Raw genomic sequence first — 27616 nt, forward strand, 5'->3', positions numbered from 1 at the left:
TTTCATTGTAAAGTAAACACTTGTGACTACAGCATACAACTCATGATATGGCACTGCTGATGCAAGCAGATGGTCTTTTGCCTTTCTGATTGACCAATTTGTTGATATTGTATATCTGTGCATGCATTTGATGAATAAAACTGCAGGAACATTCAGCTGGTTTGGCAAGATCAATACCAAGCCAGCTTAATAATGCAATATACCTTGTTTGGCATTAGTGTTGGTCAGTTTCATACTCAAATGTGATTATGAGGTCTGGGTCAGGTCAGGGTTAGACAACATTTTGTTGGGCTGCATTCAGGTTTAAGAGAAAATTTCAAAACACGCTTTCAAGCGAGAATAATTTTGAAATATTAAGGTTAAGGGCTGTTGATAACACGGTTGTGGGTTCGATGCCCTTGAGCAAGGCCATTCACCCTCTCTGCTGCCTGTGCACTGGAGTTGGCTGCCCACCACTCTGTGTGTGTTTACTACCACAGATGTGTCAAATGTGGTGGACATATTTCACTGTACATTGTACAGCGACAAAGACTTGCACCTACTTTTATATGCTTAGTTATGGTGTATTCATGGTATTGATTAAATGAGGACACTGCAATATTCAGTTCCACTTCACAGTCCAGAGCTTGCAAAGTCACATGGCTGTTAGTTTCTTTATTTCTAATGGTCAATGTGAGATTCCTTCCCTGACACTTTTTTAGTCAAGTATATTTTCTAAAGCTTGTGTTTGTGTCTGTTTCTCTCTGGGACATTCTTTACGTTCTCTATATTGCTACCTGTAATGGTGATCTAATCATCTTTGCTGTAGAGCTATTTCTGTCCTTGCCTGTCTTGTACTCTCTGACCCGGTGTGGCCCTCAATGCAGATTAAAGAAAGACAGTGATCAGGCTCTAAACACCGGGGTGTGAGTGTGTGTGTATTTAAATATATCTCTGCTGTGCCCAGTGTGGCATGTGCTAATCCTCTGAAGGGATTACTTTAGCTTTATCAAGGCCAGTGAGACAGTAGGGCAAACACACAAAAATGTGTATGTTTAAAATTAGAACTTTACAGGAAAAGGAAAACACATTCTTTACTTTCAGTGGCAAAATCAGTGTCTGTCAAATGGCTCTGCTACTGTGAATGGGAATTGAGCACTGATGCTCTTAAGGTCACAGAAAGAGTTCAGTATGGCCGGTAATAGCTACTGTTTCTTAACAAGTCTTGCTCTAAGGAGGTCAAATGACTAAATTACTGAAAAAAGCAACAATTAACCTGCCTGCTGTGTTATGCGTAATGCAGCCCAGTCGTCCCATTTTCTGGGTTTCTCTCTGTGCTTCCCATCCCTCTTCTGCACTGTCTCTTTCTGTCTTTCCCCTCCCCCTCTCCAGTTGCACCATTCTGCAGTCTTTGTGCCATGTGAGTGTGTATGTTTGGCTGCTTGCACTTTCTGTATAGAACAGGCTTCTGTATAGAAAAGGCTAAAAATATACAACAAGGTAACAACCCTGCTGTATACGACAGGGTAACTTTACTACAAAATACAGCAGAGATCCTTAATCAGTCATTATTAGTATTATATATATATATAGTTCAGTTATTGACTAATATTTAATATGGTAATAATATGGTACTCACATCATTACATTGTGTGCTTTAATGTGCTGTATCAATCTTTTTCCTCAGACTGTTTTTGTTTTTTTCAGCTCCTAGTCCATATTCATCTTGGGATGTGTTGCCACAGCAACAAGCTGACTCACAGGCAGGGTTGTACCATTATGGCAGAGTCCACAGGGGGGCAGTGAGAGGTCTAAATCTGAACATTATAGAATAAGGGAAGGGGGAAATGGAGGGGAAGATGAGATACCCCTGAACTAGATGATGCAGTACAGTAGTCTAAGTTTGTAGGCAAATGTGATGGGGGAAGGGTGTGTGTCTATGTGAAAGGGTGTGGATGTTTTAGGTTCACAAGGGTGAGTGTTGTTCTCACCACAGTTTAAGAAATCTGACACAAGTGTTGTTGTATCTTCAGTTGCCAATGGATAGCATTCAAGCAGTATCACCACCAACCATAATAGTGGTGCTGTTTACTGACTAGTGAAATGTAATAGAAATTAAAGCATGTAGAGCACTATACTTGTCTATTTTTGCCTCTTTATCTAGCACACATGCAGGGGGGCGGGGGGGGGGCACATGCACAGATACACATGCACACAGTCATGAATAACACATTCTTTGTCATCTGACATGGGTCCTCTGCTGCTGTATTAAGGATAGTGCACATTTCTTAATTACAGAGAAGGATAATGCAGCTGATGAGGAATAAGGAACTTTCTTAACTTGTAATTAGATTTATTTCCAAGCAATTTGTACTATTTTTATTGATACATTGATCATGAATGTGTTGATTTTGTTTTATTGTGATAATACATCTTTCTGCCTTGCTCTGCAAATCATTATTCTGACAGTCAAAATACAAAGCTTTGTTCTGACACTCACAGCATAGTAGTACATTTGTGTTTAAGTTACATTTGTGTTTAAACATCCTTCTAAGAGGAATCTGCTGAACTGCCTTGTAAACTATGTCTGCCTATGGGTTAAGCTCAGTTTACATTACATTGGTTTTTCACAAGCATTTGTGCACTCTGACATCACATACAACAGTGTTTTTTATGGTAATCTGTATATTTATGTGTCTGATGTGCTTAATATGTCTCTACACAAACATGGTATGATAACTAACAATGATTTGTTTGACCATAAACTGTGAAATAAGCTGTGTTGTGTTTTGCTGTAACGCAAAGAGGACGGGTAAGTATGAGTCTTGGCCCTGAGCTGCCTGAATAGTGCGTCATCCTAACCAAACTCCTTCATATTTTTTCTTTTTCATGACATGATGCTGATGATGGCCATCTGACCTGCTCCTGCTTCTGCTCTGGTCTTATGGTGTCTCTTAATAAAGGTAAGAGACCTTTTTCCAGTAAGGTACCAATAATATTACTAAATGTTCTTTTAATGACAACATATTTTGTGTTATTTTCAGCACAATTAGTGTGTTTATCTCATTGAACACTGATGGTGTGTACAGATATTTTACTAGGCTAATGTGTTTTGAAATCTTGTCATGTCAGTAGCATGTTTCATTTTTTCCTGATACCAACATGGTGATTAAATAACATGTACAAGACCCAGTTTACACCTAGTCACTTCATGTGACTAGTATCTGAATTGTGTCCTGATAAGATTTTAGCTGCATGCATACACATTGGTTTAATAATGCTGTGTGTAATTATGTTAACCTCACTGTTACATGCGCCCTTATGCAAAGATTTGTGCAACACGCATGACGCATTTGAAGTTCTGCACAATTTAAAAGAGCACATGTTAAAAGAAGTCTGACGTACCTTGCTGACAGGCAAAAAGAAAAGGTTAAGTGTTTTATTCAGTTGCATTAGAAGGGTTGAATGTGTTTAGTGTTCAAATAGACCATGTGGGGGTTGGTTTCCTCGCCTAGTAACCGCTTCGGTGTGTATCTGTGGGAGGAGAGCAGGAGGTCTTTCTGTATGTATGGCTTTCTTCCACATGGCTGTGCGCTGGATGCAGAGGCGCGTGCTCGCCGCCTGAGTGGCGCTGTTCGCCGTAGTGGTGCTGAAACAGACTCCATGACTCTGCTGTGGCGTCAACGTCTTACCCCTCCCCTCCCTCAGCCTCCCTCCTCTCACCACTGCGCATGCCTTTTAGCTGTCTGCAAGTTCAGGGATTTTTAACATCTGACTTGAATTGTAGGTGTGCTTTGTGAGAGTATATTCCAGATTTTGTACTTAAAAGTGCTGAAAGCAATTTTGTTAAAAACTGTGTTAATGTTGTTAACAAGTAAAGATAATGTATTACTCCTGCCTCTTGCCTGCACGAGCGCTCTGAGCAAAAACGGCAGAGTGAGGTTTGAGTGCTGTACCACAGGGTGGCACTAAAGAGGTCTGAATCGAAATCAGACAGACGGGAGATTTGTTTTTTTGTTTTTTCTTGGTATATTTATTTCTTTTTAAAATGATGTATGGGCTTACTAATGTGCTGTAGGCACAACAACAAAAACAAATAATAATAATAATAATAATAATAATAATAATTATTATTATTATTATTATTATTATTATTACTATTATTATTATTATTATTATACAACACTAAACCTTTCTTTTTATAATAATAATAATAATAATAATAATAATAAATACATATACTACTAATATGCGGTGAATGAGTGATCATGCTCTTTTTCTCTTAAAAAAAACAGAATCTTGCGAAGGAAAGCAGAGTGTACAGGTTTTTGGTGTGTTATGATGTAATATAATTGGTTCCTTTACAGTTTTATCTAGACTTTGTACATTTTGAACCATATGTTTGAATGTTTGTATGACAGAATAAGAAAGGAGTGTGTTATAGTGTGTTATGGTGATATTATTTATTACTATCATGGGCCACAAGATATGGAGACATTCACTACCGTGTATCAGAGGAACTGCAGCAGGACTCTTTTATTGGGAACATAGCTTGGGATCTGGATATTGGAATAAAACTGGTGTAAATTGTATATAACATCCAGGGCTAGTCAGCAGTACTCCAGGTTGGATTTGGGAAAGAGGAATTTGTGGTGAATGACAGGACTTTCAGCAAGACTCTGTGTAGACAAAGTGACCCATGTATTTTGCCTCTGGAGCTTGTGAGAGAAAACTCATTGCAGTGGTAGAGATGGAAATATACAATATTAATGATAATCCCCCATCTTTTCTCACTACAAAGCAAACTCCTAAGAATCCATGATTGACCATGAAGAAGCCATTGTACTGTAAGTGATTGTGTGCTGGTGTTCCAAGCTGAGCTTGACTGTGAGAAATATTCTTAGCATTCTTATCATGAAAATTGTTGCCACTGACGAAAACTCTCATTGGTGATGTTTTGGTTGTAAATGATCATTCTCTAGTTCTAGCCTGAAGGTAGAATAATCTATCCTCTGTGAGAAAGCAACAATACTTCAAAGTGCAGTATGTGTCTGTATGTGAACATTTTGTTAAAGATAATGTCTCTCCATCTTTGAGCAGCAATATCACAGTTTATTCTTGACCAAAATGACAATACTCCTGTTGTTATCTACCCCTTCATACCTTCTAACCACAAGATACACCACTCCACTCATGTATATGGTCACCCAGGCTCAAGCCACATTGCCTGGCTTTTCTACAAGCTGCTGGAAGCTACATGTGCATTCCTGTAGAGAATACTTATGCATGTGAGATGAGAACTAAACGTGTTTAGAGCATGACAGGAACACAGACGGGCCTTTTAAGAACATTGAAGTCCTGGGAGGAGACTTTGTCCCAGAGCCACTCTTATAGGTCCTCTCTCTTCTTCAGTATCAGAGTTAGTCTTATTAGTTACCATCACTGTTGACTTTAAAGACATGATTAATGTCCTGGATGCGTATTTACCTGTCAGCACCTGGACCTTTGAGAGACCACAAGTCTATAGGTTTATCTTCAGATGTTTGAATATGCATATACTGTTTCCAAAATAGTTTGTTGTCCAGAGCAAAGCAAGATTTTTCAATAAGACTACTTGTCACCGCTGGTGCTGTTCAGTTTTGTAGTGTTGAAGACTGCTAGATCTAGTGATTCTTTATTATTTCTTTAATAATCCAGTATAATCATGATGAAAGGGCCAGGAGAAGTGGTGCAGAAGGAATTATATATTGTGATAATACTTCACATTAAAAGTTAGGAGTGTTTTTGTAAAGTTATAATTTTGGAAATACATGTTTGTGTGTATGTGTGTGTGTGTGTGTGTGTGTGTGTGTGTATGGACAGCAATGATAAGCAAGTACATTTGATTTCAACTACTAACATACTAAATACCACATTGCCCCTAAGCATTGAGCTTTGTAAGAGTAAAGGCTCAATAAAGACTCTTACATTGCAAACCTGTATTCTTTAAAACAAATCTTTGTCTGTCTGGGTAACATTTATAAAAACAGTTACATATTCCCACCGCTGTCTCTTTAAACTGAGTCATGCTCTTATTGGTTCATACTACATTGTCTGTGCACCAATAGGAGTCCAACTAACTCTGAGCGATCCAGTCTTCTCAGCTTCAGCATCAGCTTTGAAAGAGTGTGCGCAAAAGGATGGAGACAAACACTTACACCTGTTTTGATTTTACAGCGCGCTTCGGTTCTCTGCTATGTTTTAGAGCTTTGGGGTTCTAGGCGTCTGTTTTGCAGATATGGTGGACTTTATCAGTATGGGAAACCTCGTCGTCTTACACTGATCGGTATGGCTAACGGTATGCACAGAGGCGTGTGCTGTGCGCTGGCACTCCGGCTGGTGTGTGCGTGTTTTTGGTGGACCACAGTCTGCGGGCAGATTCGATACACTGTACTAGAGGAATCCAAACGGGGCTCGGCTGTCGGAAACCTCGCGAAAGACCTGAGTTTAAGTTTGGCTGACATGTCGAGCCGTAACGTGCGGATTGCCTTCGAGGCTGACGAGCGCTTTTTTAGCGTGGACTTGGGGAAAGGGGAGCTAGTGGTAGAGGAGAGAATAGACAGGGAGACTGTGTGTGGACCGAGCGCCAGCTGCGCGCTTCCCTTAGAGGTGATCGCAGACTCTCCGTGGCAGCTGCACCGAGTGGTCGTGGAAATTCAGGACATAAACGACAACGCGCCCAGCTTTGCCACAGAGGAGATGGTTCTGAAGGTGGCTGAGCACGCCGTGACTGGAATGCGCTTTCCTCTCGAAAGCGCACAGGACCCGGACGTCGGCAGTAACGCAGTTCGCTCCTATATCTTGAGTAGCAATGATTATTTTTCTGTGGCTACCAAAACTTTGAAAAACAGCAGGAAGCTACCTGAGCTTGTTTTAACGAAGTCTCTCGACAGGGAGAAGCAATCTACTCACGAGCTGCTGCTGACAGCGGTAGATGGAGGGAGTCCGGTTAAATCGGGCACTGCAAAAATCACCGTGCATGTTCTGGATAATAACGACAATGCGCCTCAGTTCACCAAACAGACGTATGAGTCTGCCATAAGCGAGACAAGTCCACCTGGAACACTTATAGTCAAACTTAAAGCTGTAGACATAGATGAAGGTTCAAATGGGCAGATCCGCTATTTATTTGGGGAAAGAACTGTTGATGATGTTCTTCACACTTTCGATTTAAATTCAGAAACAGGCTTGTTAACTCTGAAAGGCTCTCTTGATTATGAGGAGGTGTCATCCTATGAAATTGATGTAGTGGCCAAGGATGGGGGCAACCCTGAAATGGAAGGGCACTGCAGTGTCCAGATTAATCTGATTGACGCCAATGACAACAGGCCAGAGATAATTATCAAATCCCTGGCTAATAGAGTACCTGAGGACTCCCCCATAGGCACTGTTGTGGGATTAATAAACGCTCGGGATATGGACTCTAATAACAATGGAAAAGTCACACTCCAGGTAATAAGTAATGCACCTTTTAAGCTAAAACCAAGCTTTGAAAATCACTACGAATTAGTTACCACCGCTTGGCTGGACCGTGAGAAAAACATGCTTTACAATATTGACATCAGTGCCACAGACTCAGGCAGCCCCCCTCTCTCAGCTCAGAAAACTCTCATAATCAGTGTTCAAGATGTCAATGACAGTCCTCCAGTATTCTCCCAGCCTTCATACACTGTATATGTGAAGGAGAACTTCCCAGCTGGAAGAATCATCTGCTCAGTAGCTGCTTCTGATGCAGACCTGGGTGAGAATGCAAAGATCTCTTACTCCATCTTGGACTCCAAAGTCCAGGATGTGTCTGTGTCGTCTTACGTGTACATTAATGCGGATAATGGCAGCATCTTCAGCATGTACTCTTTTGATTATGAACAACTGAAGGTGTTTCAGATTCAGGTACAGGCCAAAGATCACGGTTCTCCCTCCCTGGGCAGTAACACCACAGTTCATGTGTTTATCCTGGACCAGAATGACAACACCCCTTCTGTTATCTACCCATCTGTAGCTTCTAACCACAAGATGCCCCGCTCTGCTAAAGCAGGCCATCTGCTCACTAAGGTAACCGCAGTTGATGCAGACTCAGGCCACAATGCCTGGATCTCCTATAAGCTTCTAGAGGCTACAGATGCATCTCTATTCAGTGTAAATACCTACACAGGCGAGGTGCGGACTAAACGTGTTGTTTCAGAGCATGACGACTCCTCTCAGAGGCTGCTCATAGAAGTGAAGGACAATGGTGATCCAGTGCAGTCTTCCACCATTAAAGTAAATATACAGTTTGAAGATGGTCTGCATGAACCTGTCTTAGACCTCCAGCACAAAACTCCTGAACCCATCAGCAAAAGTGACCGCATTACATTTTACTTGATTGTGTCTCTGGCCTCTGTGTCTCTGCTGTCTGTGGTGACATTTGTCATCTTAGTGATGAAGTGTGTGAGAAACAGAAGCAGCTCCACTTGCTGCCTGAGACAGATCGACTCTGATGGCTACAAACAACCTAGCCAAAAACTGCAAATCCAGCTGAACACAGATGGGCCTATTAAGTATGTGGAGGTTCTGGGAGGGGACATGTTGTCCCAGAGCCACTCCTTCAGGTCCTATCTCTCTCCAATGTCAGAGTTCAGTGATTTCACCTTCATTAAGCCCAGCAGCACCATCGACTTTAAGGACATGATCAGCGTGCTGGACGCATCTTTACCTGACAGCACCTGGACTTTTGAGAGTCAGCAGGTGAGATGAAATGTGCTGGGATGTTGTAAACACCACACTTCTCTCACGTGTGAAAAATGAAAACTGATTGTTGTGAATAATTCAAGTTGGTTCTATGTCATTAAGTTGTGTGATTTTCAGTTTTGTTCTCCAAGCTGGCTCTAAAGTTATCTAAAGTCTGGGTGAGGAGTACTTTCTTGTATGTTTTTGTTTGTTATTTACGCAGTCTAATGCAAATTGTACAAATTACATATTTTGTTGATTTTCTAAGTGGAAGTATGTACTCATTCTCAACTGAAATATACTTATGTGACATATATATATATATATATATATATATATATATATATATATATACACACACACATATATATATATATATATGTATATATATATATATATATATATATATATGTATATATATATATATATATATATATATATATATATATTCTTCACTTATTTCACTTTTCTCTTTCTTCCATCTCCTTAATTCATACTCTTACAGGGTTTTGTTAGCTTATTTGGTTTATGCTAAGTTTAAACACACCTACTCAAATGGCACATTTTGTTTGGTAAAGGACTATTTTTTGGATTTTTTTTCCGAAAACCAACAAAGCATGTGCATTTTTGCCTCTCACAGTTAAAATTAGTAACATATAAATACTCATTTCAATGTGGAAATATTACTGCAACCTTTTCAGTTTGAAAACGGAGATTAAATTAAGCCGCTTTAAAGAAACAGTGCCCTCGTGTGGTGGATTCTGGACTTGGCATCTCCGGCAATCTGTTGAATAGATTGCCTTCAATGTTCCGTTTTTTCCATTGCACACCAGGCTTCAGCATCTATCACACGGAGAAAAAACATAACTCAGCTGTATAATCAGAGAAAAAACGTATTAACAATATGATCCTATGGTAATTATGTATTGTCCATACGATGAGAAAAGTTGTCCCTGCAGATTGAAATCCATCCTTAGTTTATCCATCTTCGTTGTCACTTGAAAATATCTTTGCTGTGAGTCGCCCTAAACGAGTGTGTCCTCAGCCAGACAGACTTCAGTCTGCTCTTCAAGTTTTGTGCCTCTGCAAAAACTGTGGATGCGTTTATGTGAGAAGAGTGATTCCCCAGCCGTTTTCGGACACAGACCTCATCCTGCTTTTCGATTGGTTGGTAGTCTGTAGATATGTTAATGCTGGTGAATGTGTGCTGCTGGCATATCCTAGCACCGGTGACGGGATACTACCAGCCAGTCCTAGCACAGGAGAGGGGATACCATAAACCAATCCCAACACAGTAGGCTGCGCATGTCGGAAAACGGGTGGAAAAGAAAAAGATGGTGTAAAAAGCCTGTTGCTCGCTTGTGACCAATAGGAAGAGGCCCTTTGTGGCCTAGTCTCCTCCCCTCTGAACAACGGAGAGGCAAAGGCAGCGCAGGGAAGTTTGTGGAGACGGCTGGATGGGCTCTTGTTTTTCTTCTCGTTTTCTAATTTACCGAATCGTTTATCGGTCACCATGAATTCTTCAAAACGCCTCATTCTTCTGCACACGAAACGGATTAAGTTTCGAACGGCGTGGTAGAGACCGTGGTAGAGAAAATATGGATTGAACACGGGAGGAAACCCCCTTCCGAACTTTCTTCTCCAGCTCTCTCTCTCTTACAATGGAGTTGAGAAAGAGGAGCCGCTTCCCGGAATGGCGCGCGCTCTGGCTCGCGCTCTCCCTCTCCTGCCTGTCGAGTGCGTCTGGGGAGCTCAGGTACTCCGTCCAGGAGGAGCAGAAGCCGGGCTCCTTCGTGGGCAGCATAGCGAAAGATTTGGGCCTCACTCCTCAGAGGCTCATCGAGAGAAGCGTGCGCGTCGTTTCGGACTCTGAATATTTTGAGATCAACTCGGCCAGTGGCGCCTTGGTCATCCGGGAGACCATCGACAGGGAGCACATGTGCGACTCGAGCGCGGCATGTTCTCTGCACCTTCAGATTGTCCTCCAGACCCCGCTGGAAATGCATCGCGTTCTTGTGGAAATATTGGACGTGAACGACAACGCGCCGCAGTTCCCGGCGAGGAACTCATCGCTGGAGATCTCGGAGGCGGCCGCGCCTGGAACGCGCTTCCGCCTGGACAGCGCGCGGGACCCCGACGTGGGCGTTAACTCTTTGCGCACGTACCACCTGGCTCCCAACGACTGCTTCGGCCTGCGGGTCGAGACCAAGAGCGACGGCGGTAAGTTCCCCGAGCTCGTGTTGGAGAAGGCCTTGGACCGAGAGGCGCAGGCCTCATTCCGCCTGCTGCTCACAGCCGTGGACGGTGGGCAGCCCGAGAAATCGGGCACCACCCTGCTGCTTATTAAAATCCTGGACGTGAATGACAACGCACCGGTATTTGACGAGCCTGTGAAAAGGGTCAGTCTTCTAGAAAACTCTCCTGTGGGAACGGTTGTAGCTAAACTCAATGCCACTGATGCAGACTCTGGAATGAATGGGGAAGTGACTTTCCTGTTCAGTAAATACACATCAGACAAAATCCTGAGTCTTTTCAGTGTGGATTCTAAAAGTGGGGAAATGCGTGTTATTGGGGAGGTGGATTATGAGCAAACCAATAATTATGACATCACTGTCCAGGCCCGGGATGGTGGGACCCCTGCCATGGAGGGCTCTTGCAATGTCAAAGTAGAAATAACAGATGTGAACGATAACACTCCGGAAGTAACACTGACCTCTCTCACCAGCCCCATCAGTGAGGATGCTGAAACCGGCACTGTCATTGCACTAATCAGCGCGAGGGACTTAGACTCTGGTAAGAATGGCCAGGTGACATTAAAGGTGTCACCAGGCTTGCCATTTAAACTGAAATCTGCCTTTGGGGAGCATTACACCCTTGTCACAGATGGTCGTTTGGACAGGGAAACTGTCCCTGAATACACTGTTGTTGTTACTGCGACAGATGCAGGCATGCCACCGTTGTCTTCTCAGAAGACATTTGTGGTTAGTCTTTCTGATGTGAATGATAATGCCCCAGTGTTCTCCCAACCCTCTTACTCTGTAGACATTGTGGAAAATAATGCCCCTGGTACCCCAATAGTGACAGTCTCAGCATCGGACCCAGACTTGGGGGACAATGCCCACCTGACCTACTCCATTCTGGCCTCCACAGTCCATGGTAGTCCTGTGTCTTCTTACGTCTACATCAATCCGGAAAATGGGAATATCTTTACTATGCGCTCGTTAGACTATGAGCAGATGAATGCCTTTAAAATCGAAGTGCAGGTACATGATGCCGGGACGCCACAGCACAGCTCCAACGTCACCGTCCATGTCTTTGTCATTGACCAGAATGACAACCCTCCCGTTATTCTTTATCCTACCCACACGGATGACTTGGGCCTCCAGCTAACCGCCCCTAGCTCTGCTCCTGTCGGCCACCTCGTGAACAAGATTGTGGGCTTTGACCCTGACAGCGGGCACAACGCATGGCTGTTCTACAGCATTACTGGGGATGATGCTGCATTCTTCCGCATTGGAGCACACACAGGCGAGCTGCGCACCACGCGTAAACTGGCTGACGATGAGCAAAGTGCCCGGGAACATGTGTCTTACAACTTTGTGGTGGTAGTGCAGGACAACGGCGAGCCTTCCAAGTCCACTACAGTCCCTGTTACTGTCATTGTGGAGGAGAAGAGCATTGATGCAGTCCCAGATTCCCACAAACCTTTCTCTCGGAAAGTGAGCGGGATGACCGACGTAACGCTGTACCTCATCATATCTCTGGGCTGTGTTACATTGGTCTTTCTTGTGACCACTATTGTGGTGTTGGTGCGGTGCCTCAGACACAAGGACAACTTGACGTGCTGCTACTCAAGGAAGGGCTTCCGTTCCAGGCATGCCTACCAGCAGCGCTCCCATAAAGACCTCCACCTCCAGCTCAACACGGACGGTCCGATCCGCTACATGGAGGTGGTGGGGGGCCCTCAGGAGCCCCACACACGCACATATAGACCCTGCTACTCAACCCTCTCAAGCAGGAGTGACTTTGTGTTTGTCAAGACTCCCATGCTGAGCCATAACAACACATTAAACATGACTCTAACCAGGAAGCACTTAATGAACTCAGCCAATGAGGTGAGCGTTCAGCTCTACACACAAGCCAATAATATTCTATGACGTTTTGTAGTTCTGTGCATGATGGTTATGCTGTCTCTACATTGAACATGTTTCACTTCAGGTGCACATTAGTCCAGCACATTGTGATCATTTCCATGCTCGACACACCACCTAAAGCTGATAACTAATTGGTGTGTCAAAACAGGTGTGTTTGAACAGGGAAATCACCAGACTGTGCTGGATGAAGGCCCTCCAGGACTGAAGTTGGGCTTGCTGCAGATCCATAATTTGACCATAATTTTCTTTCATAGTCTACTACAGTAATAAGACAAGATTACTATGCCAGGCCAAAACAGAGGGACGTAAGGAATAGGAGAAGGAAGATGAGACCAATAGAAATGGTCAAAACAAATACATACATATTATACAGACCTAAGGAATCAAAGGCAGAGTCTCTGGAAGTAGAATTCAGTGGAAGGAAGTGAGGTTGATCATGAAGAGAGAGGTTTTGGGTGATAAAGGGGTTGAGAGAGAAATAGTTGGCAGATGGCAAAGAAAGGAAGAGGAACTGACTTTTGTGCTGAGAAGGAAAGTGGGGGCTGGGTAAATGGGGACAGGGGGAAGGACAGAGTGGATGGGGGTGTGGAAGAGAAGAAATCACTGGCTGAATAACAGGATCTCAGAGGTCATCCTGTGACCCTGAATTTCCTGTTGTGCTGGACGCCAGTGATTGATCTCATACCTTTTGAGTCATGTGACCTCCGGTAATGTGTAAGTGTGTCATCTCTGGGCAACCCCATAATAAATCTCCATGGTAACTGGGTTTCTGACATCCCTTAGTGTTCTCCAGACCAAGGAAGAAAATAAGTTTCCCTCAGACAAGCTGAAATCTGCTCTGTGGAAACACAGTGGACATGTTCAGAGTCAGCTGTACTTTTTGTTATTCCTGAATTGAAGGAAATTGAAGCATTGTGCTCTTACTTTGACCTCATTACTGAAATGTACTTACCAGTGCTTTAGTCTCTTCTTTCACTTACTAGAGTGAAGGTGTTTGTCAGACCCCTTAAAATGTTGGGTTTGCTCTGTTGGAATGTAAAATCTAAGGTGAAAATTTATTCTGTCTTCAGAACGAGGTTATTTGTGCCCATTGATTGTTGAAGCAAGGCTTTGAGTAATCTCTGATGTTTAGATCATGTTTTTAGGGGAGGGAAGCGGGGATGATCCTGAGGATGAGAATTTGTTGTCCTGTTCTTCCTCTCAATCTCCTAGCTTCTCCCTCGTGTCCTATCGTTCAGTCCTCTGGGAGTCATTTTGGCCTTTGGGCTGTGAGGAGACCATCTGGCTCCTCTGGCATGACACGTGCACAGTGTGTCACTGTGTATGTGTATGTGTGTGTGTATGTGTGTGTGTACTGGAGGGCATGTGAGCTGCAACAATAACAGGAGGACTAGCCACTAATGGCTCTGACATTCAGCACAGGAGAGTAAAGCCGGAGGTTTAAGCCTTCTACTTTAACAAGTATAATGGCTCTAGGGCCAAAGGGGACATTGGATTATATTGCATAAGTTTGTCTCTCTTGTGCTTACTGTCATTATCCATTAATCCCTTTTTTTTCTATTATAGATAGAAAAAAGGTGGAGGGGCCTTCCCTTGCCTGCTTTGTCTGCTTTGCTCTCTTTGTGTAGCAGTAGACATTAGGTATCTTATACAGCCAGTTGTCTCTTAGTGTGCTGTGTTCCTGGCAGTCATTCTGTTCCTTTTCTGTCTACTTGTGTGTTTTTCTGATGATTCTTCTGATCACCATGGCAGCCATTTTACCCTCTAGAGCGTAGGTGTCTCACACTTGGTGTCAGTGTTTAAAAAGTGTTTGTGTATAGGGTAGATTAACCCACATCAGTGGAGTGCTTCTGATCTCTAGTGTGTTCTTCATCTCACTAAGACCCCCTGCCATGGTCTAAATTGTGCTGGTGGAGAAGACAGTTCTGCTGGCAACCCGTATCACAATAATCAGATTAATGAACACCCTTCAGGCAGAGTCGACTTAGAGTTCTAGATTACTCTGCACAAATGTCAGTTTAGCCAAGCTGGAGGTCTTAAAATGTTCCTATAATTGCTACAGCAGTTTCAATAGCACTCTTAAAAATGTGGGTTCTTTAAGGGGTATTTAGTAAAAGCTAACTTAAACAAACATTTGAATACAAAACAAAACATACAAAAACAACTCTTGAATATGGTTCTTTGAGCAGTCTTTTAAAAATAATTCTATATATCCCCAAAAAGGGGTTACTTCAGTATAAAGCCATTTTTACATTTAAGAAATTTAAATCACTTAAATGAAGATAGAAATGAATTATAAGCTTCCCCTTTAAAGAAATTCTAGTTCAAAGCAAAGACCAGGCATAGAGATGATAATGACTAAAATGATAAATAAGCTTTCCAGAGACGATGTGATAATTGTGGGTCAGTGGCAGTATTGTTCACATACTTATCAAATGTATACATGCCAATTCTGATGCAGATAAATATACATAGTTAGGAAGGTTTTTTTTTTTGCCATTTTGGAAATTTTTGGAGTTTTTGAGGTGTCACAGAGGATAAATAATACAATGATTTATGCTTCAGAGTTGCAAAACAGAACAAATCATAAAATATAAACCTTTTAGAAGGTTTAGATATCTAAACATTCTGCTCTTCTGATGTACAATAGTGTCATCAAATATCAGTATATGTTGGTATAATGTTATAATGATGTGATGTGTCATAATATATGTTATGATACACTATACAAATGGTACATTATACAGTTAATTTGATGATTTATTTATGTAGATCAACTGCAAATACTAGAATAAAACTGTTGCTTTAGGTGAGAGAGGTTTAACACACTAGCTGTTTTTTTGCAGCTGGCCATAGAATTCTATGTTAGTCACATTGCTTCTGGCTGCTGGTTTAAGAACTGTCAGAACAATGAGGCATGGTTCTGTAACAAGCTGTGATGATTACAGAAACATTGAGGTGTTCTTTTGTCTCTACTGTGTGAGTTTCATACACACAAGCCTGGCTAGACATCCTTGAGTTTAAGTCTGACAAAGAGCTGGAAAACAGTATCATAGGAAACATTATTAGCTAAGAGGAACTTCCTCCCTGATGTAGAGAATAGGTTCGTGAGGTCAGCAAAAGGATGTGTGTGTGCACATGCATAGAAGCAGCTGTTTTCAATGCTTTTTCCGCTGTGGTGTAGAGTTTGGGTATGTATCCGGTTTCCACATTTATAAGTGACACTGGCACTCAAAGTGTTAACTCCCTGTTAAAGGAATGGTTTAGTCAGAAATGCTAATAGTGGACAAATAGCTAACAGTGGACAATAGTTAATAGGCGTGTAAATTCTTTTAAAGCTTCATTTCAGAATTAAGCTTCTATAACCATATCAAGAACAATTTAGGAACACTTTGATGAGTGTGCTGATTTGATTGTTGTTTTTAATAAATCATATGATATTTAGTCCTATTAGAATCTTGCACTTTTCAGCCGTGTCCGCTGTGGGATTTAAGTGGTGCTCCCGATGCAGCCAGAGAGATCTAACCCACTGAGCCACAGCTGTTTCATTAAACTCCTCACCAACACACACAAAGTCACGGTAGACCCAGGAGCACTAAAAGCTGTGATTTAGGTTAACCTCATGTTGGAAATTTCCTAAAGATTGTGTTGAAACAGAGTGCTTCTTTAGTGGTCCCCAGGGCAGTTAGGCTGAGCGCATGACCCAACCATAGCTATAAATGTGTGTGTGTTTGTGTTTCTATGTGTGAAGATGCATGCATTTGTTTCATTGTGACCTTGCACTTTCTCAGTATCACTCAATGGGCCTCATTCACCAATATCTTCTTAAGAATCTTCTTAAATTAGCAAAAAAAAAGTTATAACGAAAGGTCAGATTCTTGATGTATTTATAAACCACAGAATTGTTCACAGCTCTGCTGTTATAATGATGGATGCCATTGTACTTGTAAACTAAACAAATCCCAAATAAGTAAATATTGGAGAATGTAAGAAAATTTGTGAAAACTACACAAGTGAAAAGTGGATTTTAAAAACAAATGTATTCTCAAGAATACAGGTAAATATGGCCCATAGTTATTGTTTAAAGAAACTAGTGCAGAAAAAGTTTAGAATTTCTTGTCATATAAATGTTTATTTGTTTAATATACAGTAATAATACTGTATAAAACATTATCGACTCTTAAATATTATAGACTCTAAAGTTTAGAGATACTTAGATTTGTATATTAAATATTTAGAGGATATGTTTTTAAATGACAAATAATAAAGTGTAATTAAAAATATAGTTAATAAATTGATGGTCAGCTTATCTGTCTGAGATGTTATTACAATTTTAAATCATTGTTTTTCTTTTTGTTTTTTTTTTGTTTTGTTTTTTTAAAGAATGTACATGTAATACATATAGGTTTTAAATATGTATCCGCTGACCTTTATTTATTTATTTATTTATTTTAATTGAACTGAAAACAGCGACACAAGGCTTTAGAACAGTGGAAGAAATGACTTTGTAATAACCTTAATATCGGATTGCCCCAAACTCTCTTCTCTTATCACCCCTTTACCAGGCCAAGAGAAGCCACTACATGCTTGTATGTGGACATATAATGTATTGAATGGACAGTAAAGGGACAAGCCAGAATAAAAAGCCAGTGTTAAGAAAAATAGGTTTGCTTAGGTTTTGAAAGGTTTTATTTGACAAACTTGTACAAACTCTATACTGTGATATACTGAGACCATCAGAGACTTTGTTACACAGTCACATACATTTTTGTGGCCTTCCTGTCCTGCCCATTAGTAGTAGTATAGTTAATGCACTGTACTGAGTTATCATCTGTGACTGAACTGTGTATTTGCACTTTAAATTTCATCACAAAGTTAGCATGCTTTTGTGTTTTTCCCTGGAAAACAGCGTGACCTTGGCAGCAACCTTGAAAGCGCACAGGGCCATCTGACTCTGCACTGCAGTCTTTACAGTGCAGGAATGTCAGGCCTTTCAGTCGCCATGTTAAAAAACAATGATTTTTCCTGTCTGGTGTTCCTGTGACTGCTAAAACAGAGAAGTGAAGGGAAACAACTACACCGATAGTGAAATGGATCAGGGAATGAGATCGGGAGGAAGGGAGGATAGAGAGGGATCAGAAGGATAGAAAGTGAGAAATGCGGATGAGTAATGTCCTCCCTCAGGTTTCGGAGTGTGGGCTAGCTCTACTCACATTCCTCTCTTCATTTGTAACCTTCGGTATATATATACACACAGAAGGGTCATACCCAGAAGGGTACTGGTCCTGGTTGGAGAAGCAGAAGCTCAAAGCACTGTTTTGTACACATTTACAGAGAGAGAATATTTTAACTAATAATATAAAGGTTGTACTAATGAAGGTCATGTGACTGTTATGAGACTGTACCCATATGTGTTTGATATTTTAGTGCTTTGTTTCAGTCTTGAGATCAACACTTACTGTGTGCACATTACACAGAAGGGTGCTGCCAATAGCAGTGGTAGTGTTCGCTGCGAGTGTATATGTGTGTGTGCAGTGATCACACCTGCGTTTGCCGTGTTAATGGACTGTGCAGTGCATTATGTTTATTGTGTCTTTTTGTGTGACAGCTAAATGTGTTTTGTGTGTGTGTGCACACTGCTAGTCCCGGAATAGATGTTAGTTGCCTGTGATGCGTGTATGTGTGTATCCCTTAACCCCTGCATAGAGAATGAGTAGAGGAACTTAAATTTTTCTGTAACTACCCATCATCTCTCCTCTTTGACCCTTTCTTTTGGTGCATTAGTACAAGATAAGAGCCTCTCTCCAGTGCTGTTTTAGTTGTATACTGTCCTATATGCTTCCTGTCCACTGAGCATGTCCTTTGCTCTCAATATAAACACAATGGCATCTTTGTTTGCTGGCTGTGTTTTCACGCACTCACTCAATTAGTCCTAGCGCTCATTTCCCGAATCCAAAAACAACCAGGGATTGTTTTGAAGGTAGTTGTGTTGAACTTCAAGCTCAGAGTTTTTTTTTTTTACTAATTCATAACCCTAAAAGCTGTTAACTGTTTGAAACAGGAGGCTGAGTGCTTTATAAAACAATATTGCAAACGGACAGATGTTAGGGGGCTTTCTTCATGTTGCAATCAGTGCAGACTCTGACACACACAAACACACAAACTCCTTGCCCTCTTTGCTAATGTAGCCTCTGCCCCTTTTTGTCTCTTGATAATTGAGTGAGAAACACAGTGGAGCGCTGCTTTCCAGAATTAAATGGCTTCCACTGCTTGCATACTGATTTTGCAGCAGGCCCATAACCTCACAGCACCAATGTTTTAAAATGAACCGATAAACGTGCAGAATGCTGTCTTTTATTTTCTAAAGTTAAAACAATATCATTTTTTTTCTCTACAGCAAAAACCTCCTAATGCTGACTGGCGTTTTACGCAGAACCAACGGCCCGGACCCAGCGGGTGAGTTCATTACCATAGATTTGGATTATGCAAATGCTTTAGTTCCAAAACATGAGTACACACCCAGCTAATGCTTACACATTTGCAATGTATTTAAGTAATTTTTGAATTATTTTTTACAGTATATTCCATACAGTCATATTAAATATCTGCACAAATTATAAGCAATACAATACAATTGCTTTTTTTTGGCAAGTAAACATTTTACTTAATCATGCAATTTCCTGCAATGATCTACTGTTGCATAAGTTTTGGTTTATTAATTAAAATAGCTATTTGGCATTTATTTTTGACTTTTTTATTTTTACAAATTACATCCCTATAATCTACTGATAAGGACATGGAGTTCATTGTAATGGATTCCCATCAATACTGTTAACAGAGGGATTACATTCATCCAGAGCTACTTGGGTTTGCTGTGTTTTGAACATACTCCACTAATGAATGCACTGCTAATGGTGGTGCATTTCTATATACTATTTATAGTGTAGTTTGGGACACAACCACAACAAATGTTTTAATGTGCAAGTGTGCTATTTTCTGCAATGTTAATCGTCCTTCTTATTTTCAATTTTCATACCATATGTCTTCAAACTTGTTGAGGCTTGTTTGGCGTCCATGTCCCTTAAATGGAGACATAGCTACTATGTCTTATATAAAGTATTCCTGGATCTGCCAGTTGCTGCTGAATGTTAGAATGAGCCCAAAGCACTGTGAAGAGATGAAGAGATGGGAGAGGGCGTGTAGGGGTGCCCCTGTTGTGTAAGGGAGGGGAAGCTCTGAGTGTGTGGGTCTGTGTGTGTGTTGGCTGATGAAGCAAAGGTCGATGTTTGCTCATCAGAGTTCACAGCAGGAGAGAGGACACAGAAATGTTGGCCCAGAGACAAACTGAACACAAATAGAAGCCCACTCTTCCTCCCTATCTTTGTTTTTACTCATTGTTAAGACAGCATCATCACAGCAACACAAGAAAGATGTTTATATGTTTAATTTTCCCACCATTCAAAAACATCTACTAGTTATTCAAATGTAGTTGATCAGCAAATACATGTTTGCTTATTATTTAGTTGGCTAATGACGTTTGTATGAGATTATGTAACAACTGAGAACGAGGGGGGAGGGACAAGTAGGAAGAAGTATGTGGAGAAAAGAGCAGTGAAGGAGAGAATCTCTCTGAATAACCACTCAGATTACTGTGTGTTGACTAAAATGTCTGCCGCCTCATCATCCCCTCCTCCTCGTTTTTCTCTTTCCAACATGATTCTGATTCAACACAGACAGAGCAAAAGCAAGAATGAGAGAGGTTGGAAAGTTGGAAAGAGAGCTAAGAAGAGGGCCAGAGTAAGAGAAAGAAAGGAGAAAACTGGAATGTTGGAGTCGTGTTGATGCCATGTCTTCTCCCCCAGTTCTAACTGATTGCTGCAATGGCAGAGAGTGCCACTGGGAATACTGTGTCGTATGTGACTGACAGTCACTTGCAGCACTTATTTCCAGTCAGTTAACCATTAGCCAATGGCATTCGTCCTCTTCTTGTGTGTCAGCCAGACCCAATACTCACTCTGCAGCAATTTTTACAACAGGCATTATGCAACACATTTCTGCCAGAGAGTTTAAAATAAGCCATTTGGATTAAATTAAATCTCTGTGTTTAGTGTGAAATGTCAGCCTGTATGTGCAGCAATATAGAAAAGCTGTACAGAAATACAGCTCTGTTCACCAAAAGGGTTCGGCTGGAAGAGGCAGTATTTGTACTGTCATTCTGTTTGAAGTAAGCCTAGAGGGAGCATTTAGGAATGAGGATCACATAGTCATAGTCAACATCATTGCCTCTCCCAGTGTTGTACACCCACTTCCCATAAAGCAGAAGGCAAATGGTGTGTCGCTGATCTTGTTTCAGTCATTACCCGTTCCAGTCCAGCCCCCTAAGATGGACATCGCCCCGCAGGCTGAGGTACAGAAGTGTAGAGTAGAGCAGGATGATATATATGTTAAAACCCTTTGTATTCCTATGTAGTCATCCCCTATCAGCTTTCCCTCCTCAGACTTTGGTCCAGCTGTAGTGTGTGGTGTGTGTAAGCCATTGCATTGGCTTGGGTCACTTGTCGTTTTAATATATATATATATATATATATATATCCTAGGTTAGCAGTCTAGGTGGGAGTGATGGAGTAGCGTGTTTGATGTAGAAAAGTGCTGTCCAACTGATCTAGTGCGGAGGTTCTCAACAATTTTGCAGCCAAATACCCTTTCTATGTAGAGTGAAGAGCATGAACTTCAACAGCCAGCTGCTAAAATCTTCCACTTATCATTATACACAGTCATGTCAGAATATTATGACCACCCCTGGTTTTGAATAAACTCTGCCCAGGACGCCATAGATACCACATGACAGGGTTTGTCCAAGAACATGAATTAACAAGGCCAGTAAAAGTACTTTAAAGTAGTATAAATAAAGAAGTGTAAGTAAGTGAGCACACCAGTTAGTTGTAGCAAAGTGCTAAACGATTATCATGAGCAAAGGACGTGAATAGACGGATGCTTAAAAGGGCACAATAATAGGGTATCAGGCAGTAAAATCTCAGAAACTGCTAATTTTGTGGAATGTTCTGGTGCAGCTGTAGTGTAGGTGTACAAAGAATGGACTTCTTGCACATTGAGTGCCTCCGAACGTCATAAAAGTGGTGCCCCACAGGTCATGCCACACCGGCTTACTAGCATAATCTGAGCCAAAGGGTAGCCAGTACCACTTTTGGATAGGTGATTATAATATTCTCATATGACTGTTTACATATAGCATTGATGTTGTTGTTTTCTGTACTCCTTATTTGAAAAGTGGTTTTGTTTTGCTGGTATAATCAGATTGTTTTGTGAACTGATCTTGGCCAGCTTAAATGCCTCGTTTGCTAGAACCTTAAGATAGATTGCATTTTAGTCTACTATCATTGATCTCACTAAAACAGCTTCCAAAGTTACCATTGTGTTTGAAACTGGTATGAATTTGCATAGTGATGGTTCAAGTCAAAATGTAGACTGACTGTACATCATAGGCCCATGTGGGTTCCCCATCCCCACTTTCAGAACCGTGGATGTAGTGACATAGTGATTAAGAGAGAACTAGGAGTCTCTGAGAAAGAAAAATATTTTTTGTTTATTCTTGGCAATGTAACAGCTTACTTCTGGCCAGCAGTGCCTGTGTGTTTGTGTGTGTGTGTGGCTGTCTGTTCGCTCTTTCTGACCTGGAGCCTGCAGTCTTGACCACAGGAAGTCATTATCCAACCACAGTATATGATAATGCTGACCAGAGGAAGTGCTATCTACGGTCAGAGCGGTGCAAAGCTAATTAGGTACAAATGAGGCATCTTATCCACTGCAACAGATTCAGTGGAAAATGGGAAACTCACAATGACAACAAAGTGTCTTTTTCCTAAATCCTGTCCTGGATGCTAATCTGGCATCGGATATGCTGTTTGAACTCATTTTACTCTAAGTTGAGAAAGAGGGACCTGACATGATCAGAGTTTTTCTGCTCCCAGACAGTCTAGCGATCTGAACTGCAGGTGTATGTTATTACTAAATTACTTTTAATAAAAGACACAATCTTTTCATCCTGTGCTCTTATGATCATTCCTGAACATTGTGTGTATGCCTGAACATTATGCTAACTTGCTAATGGTTCTTAGATGGTGCTTAGTTCCTCTGTTTAACTAGTGTAGCTAGCAAGCTCAGCTTAGAGTCACCTATTTTAGCTTAATGATACCATTTTATTGCTAATCTAATAAAGGTTAGAAGTAGACCAGTTAATGGTACTGTTTTTCAGACAGTGTGTGCTCATGGAGGACCTCTCTGTGATTACATTGCAGCAACCAATTGTCATGAAACCCTAACTCCTAAAAGAGTCAGTGATGTTGATTAAAGTCCACATAAATCAGAGATCGTTTGATGTTTGAATTGGTAAACCTGATCTGGATGCAGCTGTTTGAATGGTCTGACTAGAATGGTCCCAGTGCCTGACTGTGCATAGGTCTGCTGTTCATCAGTTCTTGCAGTGCTGGCTCGAAGCCCCTGTCCCCTGCCTTCCCTCATTTTAGCTCTTCTGGTTTATCCTGCTTTCAGTACTTGGCAGACGGCATTTGGCAGCGCCTCTCCTCTCCACTGTGCTCCATTCCAGCATCTTCTCCTGCATGATGTTTTTCTTTCTCTCTTTCTTTCTGTCTCTCTATGTACCTTTCCCCCTGAACATTGCACTTTTAAACTTTATTCTAGTTTAAACCTTGTGTTTTATTTTGTTGGTCTTTCCAGAATCAGAATCAGGTTTATTGGCTAATTATGTTCACACACACAAGGTTTGTGAAATTTGTTCTGGCTGTTAGTGACTCTCTAGTGTTAACAATATACAGCTACATATAATTTACAGACAATACACAATATACAGAGAACATAAACCTAAACAATTTTCTGTGCTATTCATAAGCAGCATGTTCCTCCAACTGTCCTTCTGTTCTTTCTCTAATCATGCTCTGTATGCAGATGTGTCCTCTGTTGGTGAGAGTAATTGTCTCCTGGCTCCCCAGAGAGAGTAAAACTGTGCGGTAGGCCTGTTTTATGACCTTCAGGCTTGTATAAAGCAGGAAGTGAGCCCCTACAAGACCTTTACTTCCTTTTAACCCTTTTCAGTGCCAAACCAGAGAGAGGCAGATGGACTGAAGCTGAATATTGATCCACTTTTGGAGTGTCTTTTTAACCTCAGAGGTTGACAAGCACTTAAAGGGACGTGAAGGATATAGTTAGTTATAGTAGATTTTGTGAGGACAGGAGGGACCTGTTTAGCAACAACTTCACAATTTGTATGAATCAAGCAGATTTAAAGCCTACTTTAAATAAGACAGATAAAAGTGGAAAATATAAGAACATGCCACTGCATATGTAAGAAAGGGTTCATTAACCTAACTGTCACTACAGGGACTCTTCTAAATGTTTTCATTTTAGAACTACAGCATCAGTCCATGAAACTATACTGTATATGCTGAAAATATGCTGTATATTATGCACAAGCCTAAGCCACCTAAGCACTGTTTAACACTGTTTACCTGGGCAGAAGTGTGATTGTGCTTTATAAAAGCTTCTTGTTTTTAAAAAGGAAAACAAGCTTAGTTAGAAAAGCAAAGATTTTCTCCTTGATTCCCCAAACAAAGCATAGATTTGTTTTGATACACCAGCAGCAGCACACCTGATTTAACCTGCTGTTAATATTGGTTAGCAAAACCAGGTTTTTACCCTGTTCTCTAGTGTTCAGGACCCCACAGGAAAACCACAGAGCAGGTATCATTTATGTGGTGGGTAATTCAACATTCTCAGTGACACTAACATGGCGGTTGTGTGTTAGTGTGTGTTGCACTGGTATGAGTTGATTAGACACAGCAGTACTGTCTGACTGTCTGTTAAATCTGGAAACTGCACTATGGAGGGGTGATTTTCATCAGATTCATTAAGACAAGACAAGACCGAAAATGAATGAATACATTTTGGATTAGATCTTCAGCAGAGATGTGGGGTTGGTTCTTGTAAACTGATATGTTAAAGTTGTTTGTGAACCCTAATGGGACTTGCTTGAGAATCTAATGTCTGTCTATAAAGATGCAGCATGTTTGAGAGAGGTTGCCTAATAAACATGTTGTGGGTATCAGATTTCGTAGTTTTATTACCTGACTTTGTTTTGCTATGCTCTCTAAAGTTGTCTTTGGCCAAACAGAAAGAACAGATTGCTGCTGGCAGTTTATGGACGTTGGCTTGATCTTAATTCACCTGGCAACCTTCTGTTGTCATTAATGGGTATTAATGTAGCGCATTCACCAACAGGAACATGCTGCGTGGCCGGTAGTGCTTTAGTCTTTAGGAGCTATTTGTCCTTTGTGAATGTAATTAATACGGGTTGTGAAAGTGTTGTCTTCTCTGTTGTAAGCTCTAATTGAGTCATTATGTCCATCTGGTTCATACTGGAGCTGCATGGCAACTTTAATCCTCTGTAAAGCTGAGTGATTCTGTATGTTAGGTGTTGATGATAAAACAGAGCCTGAAGTGTGCTTACTGCTGGTAATCAGGAAAGCCGCCATTAAAGGAGTGTGTATCCATCTCCTAAATCTTAGTGTGCATGTGTGTGTGAGAGTGTGTTGGGATTTTCTAATGAGGTGGACGTTACTGAGATCAGGGTACCTTGGCTTTTGTTCTCTGTAGATGCAAATTGCTGAGTTTAAAAACAAGCCTTTGAAGCTCAATTCAGTCCAGATGGAAAAGCTCAGTGGCTGTGTGTACGAGTGACTGTGTGTGCGTTCTACTTTCAGGCAGCTGTTACCTCTCTGTTTCTGGTCTCATTAACTTTTCTTTTTACAACATGACAAGGTTCAGGACAACATGGAAGGTGAATGTTTAATGTGTGAGAGTGAGTGTGAGTGCAAAAGTGAGTGTGAGAGTGTGTTTGTGTCTGCATGTTCATGCTAGTGTCTATTTAACTGTAATTGTGTGTGAGAGAGAAAGTGAGAGAGCGAAGAGATGGGGAATCTGGGGAAGAAAGGAGAGGAAGAGAATGCGGAAAGAGAGTGAGAGGGAGAGAAAGGGGAGAAAGACAGGGAGAGAGAAGAGAAAATGAAGAAGGGGTGAACGGGAAAGGAAGGAGAGGGGGAGGGAAGGAGAGAAGGAAAATGGAAAAATGAAAAGAACGCAACGAAAAAGAGAGAGAGAGAGAGAACGGGGAAAGGACTGAGAGAGGGGGAAGAACAGAGAGAAAGAGAAGCTTGATCACACTAGTTGTAATTTCCCTCCCTTTTCCTTCAGGCTGCAGTAGATTGTCAGGTCTTATGACTTAGAACAAGTTAAGTGCCTTATAACACACACACACACACACACACACACATAGCGGCCCTGCAGTGAGAATGCACTGCAGATGTGGTGTTAAGGAAGGGGAAAACAAAATGGCTGCTGGTTGCTGACTCCTCTTCCTCTCTCTCTTTCGTGCAGAGCCGCTGCCACCCCAGAGGTTGCCGTGGGAACGGGACCCTGGCCCAACCCCCCCACTGAAGCTGAACAGATCCAGGCTCTTATGGCTGCCGCCAATGGTGAGAAACTTACTCACTCACACACTCTCTCTCTCTCTCTCTCTGACCTGTTTTGTGTTTGCTGGAGGGGACAGAGCAGCTGCATACTCATTGATAAAGCCTACTCTGTACTCATCAGTACTTTTTTTGTACAACTCACACACACACACACACACACACACATACAGCCTCTCTGTTTTTACACAGATAGATGTCATCTCTGTCACGGAAAACAAGAAACTTGTATCTCCAAAACAGCAACTTTACAAGAGAAGGAAAACAAACCTCTGAACTTAATGTAAAAAAAAATATTTTGGAACATCTCCATTGGTCCAGTCATCAAGAAATTCAGGCACAATGTAAAGAAAACCGGCTAGCTTCACATTATGTCAAAAAGTAAAAGAGGTTTGTTTTAAGAGCAGTCTGACCTCTATCATAAAAAGAGTGTGTTTTTACAATAACACACCACAGGGATACAGAGTTTCTACTGTAGACGTCATTATCATCAGATCAAGGGCTAGCCAGTAGCAGTAGACAGAGGGCACGTGGGCAAGAGGAGAGACACACATGGACAAACACACACACTGTTCAGTCTACCAGAGCATTTCCATCCCAATCAGAGCAGAGGACAGCTCATTTGCTTACCTCACAGACTGTCTCTCCCTTCCTCCTGCTAGCCTTCCATTTTCTCTGCTACTGTGACTAAGCAGGCATACAAATCCCAGCATACACACACACATTATAATCATCATCACCATGGCAGGCCTCTCTGTGCAGTTTTGGAGCACACACTGTTTTTGGAGTACTCTTAGTTTTGTTTGGAGATGCAGGCTGGATTGATGGTGCTCAGTAATTTGAGTCATGCAGAAGGAACCGCCGTCATTATTTCCATTGTTATTGCCTCAGTGTTCTCTCCAGCAAAGCCTCTGGAGTTTCCCTGAGCACTCGTAAAGTATGACCTGTACTGTTTCAGAGAGAGCGAAAGAGAGAACGAGCAAGCAGGGGTGTAATCATATATGGTCTTTACTGAGTGAGACTGAGGTTTGTTTGGGGAAGAAACCAGCATGAACACATACAGTGAAATTCCATTTCTTTACTAGAATTCCTTAAGCAGGCTTTACATGCTAACGGCCTCACCCAGCATGCAGTGCTGGAAATAGAATATCACTCGCATTACATAAAGTGAAACCTTAT

The 27616-nt window shown here is 41.5% G+C and overlaps 1 protein-coding gene across 12 annotated transcripts in view; it reads left to right on the plus strand.

Moving 5' to 3' along the window:
- LOC140545618 (protocadherin gamma-A11-like) overlaps positions 1-27616 on the plus strand; it is a 76743-nt gene that overhangs the window by 44948 nt on the left and 4179 nt on the right. For 11 of the 12 annotated variants that reach the window (XM_072668556.1, XM_072668580.1, XM_072668494.1 and 8 more), the window contains 2 exons: positions 19276-19334; positions 26346-26443. In XM_072668556.1, coding sequence (XP_072524657.1) covers positions 19276-19334; positions 26346-26443 — 157 coding nt within the window. Of the gene's footprint in view, positions 1-9948; positions 12840-19275; positions 19335-26345; positions 26444-27616 lie in introns of those variants that run through there. The other variant, XM_072668513.1, reaches the window with a different exon arrangement.

Source organism: Salminus brasiliensis, chromosome 2, assembly GCF_030463535.1.
Source record: "Salminus brasiliensis chromosome 2, fSalBra1.hap2, whole genome shotgun sequence".
Taxonomy (NCBI): Eukaryota; Metazoa; Chordata; class Actinopteri; order Characiformes; family Bryconidae; genus Salminus; species Salminus brasiliensis.